Source organism: Micropterus salmoides, unplaced genomic scaffold (assembly GCF_014851395.1).
Source record: "Micropterus salmoides isolate LMB-PRFRI ecotype aquatic unplaced genomic scaffold, ASM1485139v1 Ms_hic_scaffold_20, whole genome shotgun sequence".
Lineage (NCBI taxonomy): Eukaryota > Metazoa > Chordata > Actinopteri > Centrarchiformes > Centrarchidae > Micropterus > Micropterus salmoides.
In genome coordinates this window covers 366,191-376,870 of record NW_024041151.1, presented here as the reverse complement: position 1 = coordinate 376,870, position 10,680 = coordinate 366,191, and the positions used below count along the sequence as shown (strand labels likewise).

The window sequence follows — 10,680 nt, the reverse complement described above, 5'->3', positions numbered from 1 at the left end:
CGGTACAGGCCGACGACTGCCGACGACTGCTGGTACAGGCCGACGACTGCTGGTACAGGGCGACGACTGCTGGTACAGGCCGACGACTGCCGACGACTGCTGGTACAGAGCGACGACTGCTGGTACAGGCCGACGACTGCTGGTACAGGGCGACGACTGCTGGTACAGAGCGACTGCTGGTACAGGGCGACGACTGCTGGTACAGAGCGACGACTGCTGGTACAGAGCGACGACTGCTGGTACAGGGCGACGACTGCTGGTACAGGGCGACGACTGCTGGTACAGGGCGACGACTGCTGGTACAGGGCGACGACTGCTGGTACAGGGCGACGACTGCTGGTACAGAGCGACTGCTGTTAAACGTTAATTAATCGTAAAAAGGCTCCGCTACACCGAGTGTTTCTGTTGCACGGAACAAAACTGTGGCAACTTGCACAAAATGAAAATAAAGTTACAGGAGCAGTGCACCAGTTTAAAGTTGTACACTGGCGAAACTCTGGCAGAGGGGCCAAACTGTGAAGCTTTAGTTCCACCAAAGAAACGTCTGAAGTCGGCAGTGTGGGAGCATTTCGGGTAAACCAAGTCTGCGGGGCGCCACTGAAGATGACGGATCACCTGTTCAAAACTTGCTGTTAAAAGGTTTCTGTTTAAATATAAAGGTGTCACTTACAATCGATGCCGTAGCGGGAAGAGTCGAGCTTTCAGTTCAACGTAAACAAAGGAGGCAGGTGTAACCTTTCAGACCCACCGCAACGACGCTATGAGGCCCGTTATTTTCAGTGACTTGCTGGGTCGAGCAACGTGCACCGCACGGCGAGCACGGCGCGGTCAAACTAGTTGAACTTACACGCAGTTCAAGTCGCTTCTTTTCTGAAAGGGCCTTTATGGGAGACAGAACGTAGTCCTCTCAACATTTAACGTTTCATCACGTTGTCTCCTGTCTGGTGAAAATGGTGCCAGGTGTAAAACACTAACACACATCAGCAGCTGACAGGCTGCCAATGAAATGCATTTCAGTTAACACAGCACTCAAAAATCATTTTCCCCGCGGGGATAAAAGTTAATATTAATAACACTGACATATTGTAGAAATATAATTGTTAATGTCATTAAATATTAAAAAGTCATTATTAATGTTGTGAAATTAATTAATGCGTAATAATCGTGATTATTTCTCTGACAATAATCGTACCAACAGAATCTGTAACGGTTGCACGGTTACTGATCCGCAGGGGGGCGGCGCCCAGGTTTCTGTTTTGATTTAGGTCTTCGTCTTCGCCGCTGCAGTCTGGACGGGAGGAGCAGACGTAGCAGAAGGTCTCCGTTTTAATTTGAAAACGCAGTAGCGTGGACGGGGCCTCCTGTCTGCACCTGGGGCCCCGCCTGGCGACCCCGGTCTCTATTGATCGGAAGCTGAAGCTTAGTGCTTCTGTCCTGTAGTCCGGCGGCTGGTAGGATCTCTCTGGTTCTGTCGGTCGGTGGCGTGCATCCTCCTCATCCTCGAGGTTCTGCAGCCGAGGAAGAGCCGGACGATACGGCCAAAAATGTTACCGCGATAAAAATTTCATTATTTCCAAATCGTTCTTTCTTTCGAGTTTGAAGGCAGATTTCCGCTCCTGATGAGTGAACGAACAGCGAAGAGAACATTCAAATCAGTCAACAAATTAAAATAAGTAGAAGCCTTTTCAGCTCTTAAAAACATGAAGTCATCAAACATTTACTGAATATTCAGGAAACATTTGTTACGTTGTGATAATTATTGTTTGGTTGTCCAGCCCTGACCCGCGGTCTTGATCCTCATAGCCCTCGGCCTCCCTCGCCCCGCTTCACGTTCAAGGTGCTGGATCTGGGCTGAAACCCTCCCTGCACTGTGAGGAGCTTCCTGGTCTTGATGTCGGGTCCGGGTCTCTGAGGACCTGCAGGTATGCGTCGATGGCTCCGATCTTGTTCTTCCCGTCTTCAGGACCGGCCTTATTCTGTGGAGGTACTGGACTGTGGCGGACCCCCCAGGGTTTGCGTTAGCCTGTGGGACCCCGAGGTATTTGGAGCTGTACCGGAACTTTTGCAGCGTTGCCTTCGGGCCCCTGGGTTCTGATCGGTTTCCCTCTTCTTGGTGCCACCCGACCCCAGTCCAGCGTTACTGTGATCCTGTAGTCTGGATCAGTGAGTCCACGCCTCATCTCACCACACAGTACACGTGTAGTGAACCGTGTGTGTGAGCAGGTGTGAACCGTGTGTGTGAGCAGGTGTGAACACTGTGAGTGAGCAGGTGTGAACCGTGTGTGTGAGCAGGTGTGAACCGTGTGTGTGAGCAGGTGTGAACCGTGTGTGTGAGCTGCAGGTTTAACAGCTCATTATAATCATTATTTATTATAATGAGCTGATGAATAATGTGAATACTGAACAGGTTAAATACAAAAAGCTTCTTACGTTGTACGTGTGGAAACACTGACCGACCGCCGTCACCACGTAGAACTCCCGGTGCTTCTGGTGGTACCGGAGCGCGTGCGGCACGTGGTTGGAGTAAAGCCCCAGAACCCGGAACCCGGAGAACAGAGAAGCGCCGCCGGTCGGCATGTCCGGAACCTGCCGAGGACTGACGGAGAACACGAGAGAACCGAGCCGCTGACCGACACCGGAGACACGGAGCCGCACGGGACAGTCAACACATGGGGGGCCGCACAGGAACTGAGTCCGGCCGGAAACAACGAGCGCCGACAGGAAGGTTCCGACCTGCCGTCCTTCTTCTTCTTTGCCCGGCTGTCTCGGCCCTGTTAGCGCTCTGCTGCCTCCCTGCGGCATAATGAAGTAGCTTCATTGCAAAACAGTGACAGAAATCTCAAGTGACCTACTAAACTCTACACAACAGTATAGAAACGTGGAACACGTGGACAGAAGAATGAATAAATGTCTTTTCTTTACTTTGACTTCTATAAAAACGTGTTTATAAATGTGGTCAAAGATGAATCTGCTGAGAACCAAATGTTTCTTTCTGGGTGCTTTTCATGTCAGTTTGTACTGATGTCTCTCATCAGCAGGGTAACATCCTCCAAACCTTTTTCATTTACAGATCGGCTCTGATCTGAGAAACGTTCTTTTTATTTCCAGCTGGTGATTGTTCAGCTTTAAGGACGTTAATTACTTCCCGCCACTCAGCATTTAGTGTCTAAAGCTATGAAGAAATCCGTCCTTCGCTCAGCATGTTGCTCCGACCTGCTGTTAGAGACAAGTGAAGATAAACGAACGGATGAGTCACGGTTTAAATTAATGATTCATAATATTTAATAAACTATTTAAAACAGAAAATGAGAAATAAAACCAACAGTAATAAATATATTACAGTGACAGACCAGAATCCAGAGTCTGGACTTACAACAATAAAATGTGATTAAAAGTGAAGAAAGTAGTCAAAGAATAAAATAAACATTTGTTCTATGAATCTTTATGACGTGAACATTTAGTTTGAACTCATTATAGTTAGAAACCGAAACAAATGCAAATGTGATTTTTATTAAAACAATGAATCAATCAGTTGATTATCTGAGAGGATCACAGCGCCATGACACCACCGGGCGCATCATGGCCACAGGGGCCCTTCAGTGCCGACCGGACGGCCCCTGGTTCATGAATATATGACATTAACATTCTGCAGGAGCTTTTATCCAAAGAGGCGTTCGTCTGCGAGCCAGAAGCATCAACGCACTTAGAGCCGACAGATGCTGCTCGCTCGGACGGCGTCATCGAGAGATAACACCAGAGAGCTGAGGGGACAGAAGAAGAAGAGCACAGGAAGTGATGTCACAGGAAGTGTTCTCTGGAGTTTTCAGGAGCCTCTTGGAGTCAGAGAGCCCCTGCTCTGATGGCGTGCGGTAGGTGAGAACAGGGACTGAGGTCGCTTTGTGTGAAGGGATGGCAGAGCCAGGCGGCGTTCGTTGGAGGAGCGTCCACGGTCCCTCCGAGTCTGCTTTACTGTCCCAGGTCAGCTGCTCCCAGGTCAGCTGCTCCCTCCCAGGTCAGCTGCTCCCAGGTCAGCTGCTCCCTCCCAGGTCAGCTGCTCCCAGGTCAGCTGCTCCCTCCCAGGTCAGCTGCTCCCAGGTCAGCTGCTCCCTCCCAGGTCAGCTGCTCCCAGGTCAGCTGCTCCCAGGTCAGCCGGCTGCTCCCAGGTCCTGATGAATCCTGGACTTAGAGGACGATGGCAGCTGATCCAGGAGCAGTTTCTCACAGCGGTCTGGATGCTCAGCCCTGATCGTCACCTGGAGCAGCACTTTGATGTTAAACTGAATTTAATTTACGAAAAAAAAAAACTTGTCCGAGTTTAAAGGTTTTTATTTTTGGACACAAAGTTTCAACATTTACAGAACAGAACACGAGAACAGGTGCAGCTCTGACGACTTCGCTCTCCGGCGTGAATTTAAATATTCGTGGTCATATTTTAAATCTACTTTTACTTTATTCCACAGAAGCTTTTTCATTTTTACAGCTTTGTACAGATTAAAAGCGGCGCCACGTCCTGAAGGAGGCCACGTTTCACTGTGTGGTGAAGCTGGGGAGACACGTGGACTGCAGGCGACCAATCAGCTTTCAGTGTTTAAACACAACATTTTTATTTTTTAACACGGGTTCATGAGTTCATGCTGGAACAGGAAGTGACGCCGCATCTTCATGGTGACGCCTCTATCTGGCCCCGCCCTCCAGCAGCAGCAGCCTCAGCAGAGTCCTGGCGGCGGCCAGCAGCGCTCCGTGCAGCGCGTACTGCGCGGCCAGCGCGCCGAAGCCGCGGTAAAACCCGGCCACGCCCTCCTTGCGGCGGATGGCGTGGAGGCAGTCGGAGAAGCCGTCATACTGCGTGTTGACGGGAAGGACCAACGGGCCGCTCCCCGCTGCGACCACGCCGTCGGTGGCGTCGATGATGGTGCGCGTGCCCTGCAGGCTGAGGCGGTGCAGCGCCGTCTCCAGGGGAAACAGCATGACGTCGGCCACCAGAGACCCCGCCCACGCCGCCGCCAGCTCAGGGAAGTAGGCGTCCAGGGGGTTGGACGGGTCCGCCCGCTGCTTCCTGCCCCGCTGGTGCAGCCACATCGCCGCACGCTGGACGGAGGTGGCGATGGCGTACCGCAGGATGGCGTGCAGCGCGGCGGGAAGCAGTAGGGAGCTGAGAGGAAGCAGACGGCGACTGTGAGGAGCGCCGACGCCCAACAACCGGGTCAGACCTTCACGGATGCAGTCCAGCAGCCCGGAGGACGCCTCGTCTCGGACGATCTCGCTCTGCGGACACGTGAACACGGAGAGTGATTAAAGCTTCAGCAACACGTGAGAGACTGATCAACGATCGGTGAGCTGCTCACCTGGACCGTCTCGATGAGGCTGGCGCAGTAAAACGGGAGCGCCACCGCAGCCGTTAACCTGCGGCCGGGCGAGAGAGAGAGAGAGAGACACACTTCAGGTTAAACACACAGTGATGGGAAGAAGAAGAAGAAGAAGAACTACTGACCCTTTGAGCAGTAAATGTCCAGCCAGCTGTTTCCAGCTCCACCTGTGAGGAAGCTCCCTGCAGACAGAAAACACCGTGAAATACTGCATCAACACTGCATCAATACTGCATCAATACTGCTACTGCAATACTACTGAAGTGGCGTGGGTAGGGTTGGTGGTTACCGGTGTAACGGCGTGATCTCGCTGATGACGCCCTCGGCTCCCAGCGTGATGCCGTGGACGATGAAGGTGCTGCCCATCCCCTTCCACAGAGCCTTGGGACCCTGAAGGACACGTTATGACACTGATCAGAGCCTTTAGACCAGGACCCCAGGACCCCAGGACCCGGTCTACTTTCTCTCCGTCACACAGTGTAACATCTTAATGAATCACTGTCTCGCAGCTGTAACACTGAAATGAACCTCTGAGCCAGCGACGCTCTGCAAGACGAGCCAACCGGCTCCCGGCACCACTGCGTCTCCGAAACACGGACCAGGGCAGCCCCCCCAGGATCCTCAGAGTTAGATTTAAGACCTTTTTAAAGCCTAGGATGAGATTTAATACCAACTTCACCGCCGTTTAATGAAAAATCTGAATGAATTTTATTTAACACATTAATATTTAACTCTGTAGCTTTTTGTTTGTGCTCTGATAAGAGAAAATGAATCAAGACGTCACTTTGTGTTGAAAAGTGGTTCAGATTAGCGGTGTGACGACACACTTAGCTCACATGCACGATTCACAATGTCGGGTTCACGAGAACAAGAAGATATTTGAAGCAACAACATTTATGTGTCAAACCATTTTCAGAACATATTTAACAAATGCTTTAAACAGAGTGATGGAGACATGTCCCCACACTGTCCCCACAGTGTCCCCACAGCGCCCACACTGTCCCCACTGTCCCCACAGTCCCCACACTGTCCCCACAGCGCCCACACTGTCCCCACAGCGCCCACACTGTCCCCACAGCGCCCACACTGTCCCCACAGCGCCCACACTGTCCCCACAGCGCCCACACTGTCCCCACAGTGTCCCCACAGCGCCCACACTGTCCCCACAGTGTCCCCACAGCGCCCACACTGTCCCCACAGCGCCCACACTGTCCCCACAGCGCCCACACTGTCCCCAGTGTCCCCACAGCGCCCACACTGTCCCCACAGCGCCCACACTGTCCCCAGTATCGTAGTTGCAGTAACGTGCGTTAGTTTGATGTTTCCATTCACGTAACGTTAGCCTATGAAAGCGGCGCTGACACACAGACACGTCCTCGTCACGTACACGCTTGTTTTAACGTTCACTGACCAGTAACCTTCAGCGTCTGTTCCATCAGGCTCGCCACAGTGTGACCGGCTGGCACGCCAATCTGCTTGTTGCGCTAACCTCAGCGCCACCGCCCTCAGCCTCGCCAACTTGTTCGTGTCTCTGGCGTTACTTCTTAGCAGGAAGTGTCACCGATGACGATGGAAAGAACGTCACCGTACATCTGATTTCTTGAAGCGGAGGAGGAGCTACTGCCACAGATGATGCACTCGTCAGGAGAGAGCGGCGCTGACCCGTTAACGTTGTGCGGTACGGCTGTGTTCCACATTACTAACGCCCCGCCTACCTGAGCTGGTGTATGACACTGATAAACTTTATTGACAATGAGGTGAACGACACACAGATCGCCGTTTCATTCACGTGCTCCTCGCCAAGCACATCACGCTGTTTATCTTACAAAGGCATGCTTACCTGGGCCTTGGTGATGGCGTACATGACGGCGACGGCGCTGAATGGGGTCAGGTGGTAACAACGGGCGTGGTAGTTCACCTGAGACAAACAGCCAATCAGAGAGAAGCAGGAGGAACGGAACGTTAAATCAGAATGTATCACGAGCTCAGGACGGTCACATGACGTAAACGTGTTCTCGTTCAGTTTCAGGTTTATGAGCTCATACCTGACACTGTCTGCGGAAGACGATACAGGGGTGGGCCAGGACGTTCTCTGTGAACAGGCTGCAGACAGGAAGAGGAACAAAGGTTACACCTGTCCCACGTACCCCATCTGTCCCACAGCACCCACCTGTCCCTCACCTGTCCTGCAGGGCCCACCTGTCCCTCACCTGTCCCACGGCGCCCACCTGTCCCACAGGACCCACCTGTCCCGTCCCGCAGCGCCCACCTGTCCCTCACTTGTCCCACGGCGCCCACCTGTCCCACAGGGCCCACCTGTCTCTCACCTGTCTCTCACCTGTCCTGCAGGGCCCACCTGTCCCGCAGCAACACCTGTCCCTCACTTGTCCCACAGCGCCCACCTGTCCCACAGGGCCCACCTGTCTCTCACCTGTCCCACAGCGCCCACCTGTCTCTCACCTGTCCCGCAGGGCCCACCTGTCTCTCACCTGTCCCGCAGCGCCCACCTGTCCCTCACCTGTCCCGCAGGGCCCACCTGTCCCTCACTTGTCCCACGGCGCCCACCTGTCCCACGGCGCCCACCTGTCTCTCACCTGTCCTACGGCGCCCACCTGTCCCTCACCTGTCCCGCAGGGCCCACCTGTCCCGTCCCGCAGCGCCCACCTGTCCCTCACCTGTCCCGCAGGGCCCACCTGTCCCGTCCCGCAGCGCCCACCTGTCCCTCACTTGTCCCACGGCGCCCACCTGTCCCACAGGGCCCACCTGTCTCTCACCTGTCCCACGGTGCCCACCTGTCTCTCACCTGTCCCACGGCGCCCACCTGTCCCGCAGCGCCCACCTGTCTCTCACCTGTCCCGCAGGGCCCACCTGTCCCTCACCTGTCCCACGGCGCCCACCTGTCCCTCACCTGTCCCACGGCGCCCACCTGTCCCTCACCTGTCCTGCAAGGCCCACCTGTCCCGCAGGGCTCACCTGTCCCACGGCGCCCACCTGTCCCTCACCTGTCCTGCAAGGCCCACCTGTCCCGCAGGGCTCACCTGTCCCACGGCGCCCACCTGTCCCTCACTTGTCCTGCAAGGCCCACCTGTCCCGCAGGGCTCACCTGTCTCACGGCGCCCACCTGTCCCTCACTTGTCCTGCAGGGCCCACCTGTCCTGCAGGGTTCACTTGTCCTGCAGGGCCCACCTGTCCTGCAGGGTTCACTTGTCCTGCAGGGCCCACCTGTCCTGCAGGGTTTACTTGTCCTGCAGGGCCCACCTGTCCTGCAGGGTTTACTTGTCCCGCAGGGCCCACCTGTCCCTCACTTGTCCTGCAGGGCCCACCTGTCTCTCACCTGTCCCACGGCGCCCACCTGTCCCACAGCGCCCACCTGTCTCTCACCTGTCCTGCAGGGCCCACCTGTCCCTCACTTGTCCCACGGCGCCCACCTGTCTCTCACCTGTCCTGCAGGGCCCACCTGTCCCTCACCTGTCCCACAGCGCCCACCTGTCCTGCAGGGCCCACCTGTCCTGTGGTCTGTAATAAGTCATCATGATCTTAATAACAATATTAATAACAAATTATTTCCCACCTGACGAGTCCGATTCCAAATCCTGCGAATCGATTCAGCTGCTCTGTAACAAGAAGAAGATCCTGTTACTTTCCTGTGACTCTAAACAGAATAATTTGTTAGTTTGTTCTCACCGTCATTTTAAAACAGCTAATGATGCTAAGCTAGTTCGAGTTCCCGCTCGGTCATTAGCTTGTAAGCTAACAGTTAGCTAAACACACCTCAGTCTGTCTGTTTACTTTATGTTCTATATGTAGCCTGCAAGCTAATGACTGGTTAGCATGCTGCATTTCTTTTAGTGTTGATTAGCCTGCTAGCTGCTAACTACTTTTATCTTGAGGTTTGTTCACAAACAGTAGTAGCCGTTAGCCTTTTCCCTTTACTTTCCATTGTAACATTAGCCTGACAGCTAACCTGTCAGCCTGTCACAAACAGTAGTAGCCGCTAGCCTTTTCCCTTTACTTTCCATTGTAACATTAGCCTGACAGCTAACCTGTCAGCCTGTCACAAACAGTAGTAGCCGTTAGCCTTTTCCCTTTACTTTCCATTGTAACATTAGCCTGACAGCTAACCTGTCAGCCTGTCAAAAACAGTAGTAGCCGTTAGCCTTTTCCCTTTACTTTCCATTGTAACATTAGCCTGACAGCTAACCTGTCAGCCTGTCACAAACAGTAGTAGCCGTTAGCCTTTTCCCTTTACTTTCCATTGTAACATTAGCCTGACAGCTAACCTGTCAGCCTGTCAAAAACAGTAGTAGCCGTTAGCCTTTTCCCTTTACTTTCCATTGTAACATTAGCCTGACAGCTAACTTGTCAGCCTGTCACAAACAGTAGTAGCCGTTAGCCTTTTCCCTTTACTTTCCATTGTAACATTAGCCTGACAGCTAACTTGTCAGCCTGTCACAAACAGTAGTAGCCGTTAGCCTTTTCCCTTTACTTTCCATTGTAACATTAGCCTGACAGCTAACTTGTTAGCCTGTCACAAACAGTAGTAGCCGTTAGCCTTTTCCCTTTACTTTCCATTGTAACATTAGCCTGACAGCTAACTATCCTCCACACCGACCTACCGGCAGGCGGTACGCCCGGCTGCGGAGCGTCAAATCCGGCTGCGGGAGCTCCTGGAGCTCCGGGCTCTCCCAGCGGCTCATCGATGTGCGGTGACCGCTCTCCGTGGTGCAGGTTGCGGCTGCCCGGGATGTCCGGCGGCGTGGTGACCCAGTGGTGATGCTGCAGCTCCGCGGGGCCTCCGGCGCTCCGGACCGGGTAGCTCGCTCCGTACAGCGGGTCGTCGCGGCCGCGGTAGCCGAGCCCGTCGAAGCTGTCCGGCCTTCTGGAGGCCATCAGAGGGTCGGTGCTGGGACAAGGTGCGGGAGGAGCGTCACTGAGATCCGGTTAACGGAAATCACAGGTCAGCCAACCGGACACATTCACGTCCCGGTAAAATAACAGGAGAAACGGTTCACAGGAGGAAAAACCGGCCCTGATTGATCTGACCCGCAGAAAACAACATCCACCTGTCAGCCCAACACCCGGAAGTTATTCTTCTTCTTCATTTCCGGGAGCCCGGAGGTGTTCGTCTCATTGCTGCCTCCTGAAGGTCGGAGGGAACCGGGACCGGGACCGTGATCCAGCTCTGGTGTCAGCCTGACTCAGGTCTAAGTAAAGCAGGAGGTCAGTGCAGCTGGTGTGACTGGATCAGCCTGGAGACGACGCTCTGCAGCAGCATCTCCGCCCGGCTGCCCACAACAATCTGACCGGACTGGAA

The 10,680-nt window shown here is 53.9% G+C and overlaps 2 protein-coding genes across 2 annotated transcripts in view; one reads left to right on the top strand and one right to left on the bottom strand.

Annotated features, from left to right (window-relative positions):
• Positions 1-10,680, top strand: part of LOC119914074 (WD repeat-containing protein 36-like) — an 83,925-nt gene that overhangs the window by 12,466 nt on the left and 60,779 nt on the right.
• LOC119914076 (solute carrier family 25 member 46-like) lies at positions 4,309-10,451 on the bottom strand. The gene is made up of 8 exons (XM_038733075.1): positions 9,983-10,451; positions 8,938-8,980; positions 7,412-7,469; positions 7,207-7,284; positions 5,656-5,756; positions 5,492-5,548; positions 5,346-5,403; positions 4,309-5,265 (listed from the first exon to the last, which is right to left on the bottom strand). The coding sequence occupies exons 1-8, from the start codon at positions 10,254-10,256 to the stop codon at positions 4,675-4,677; spliced, it is 1,260 nt and encodes a 419-aa protein (XP_038589003.1). The 5' UTR covers positions 10,257-10,451; the 3' UTR covers positions 4,309-4,674.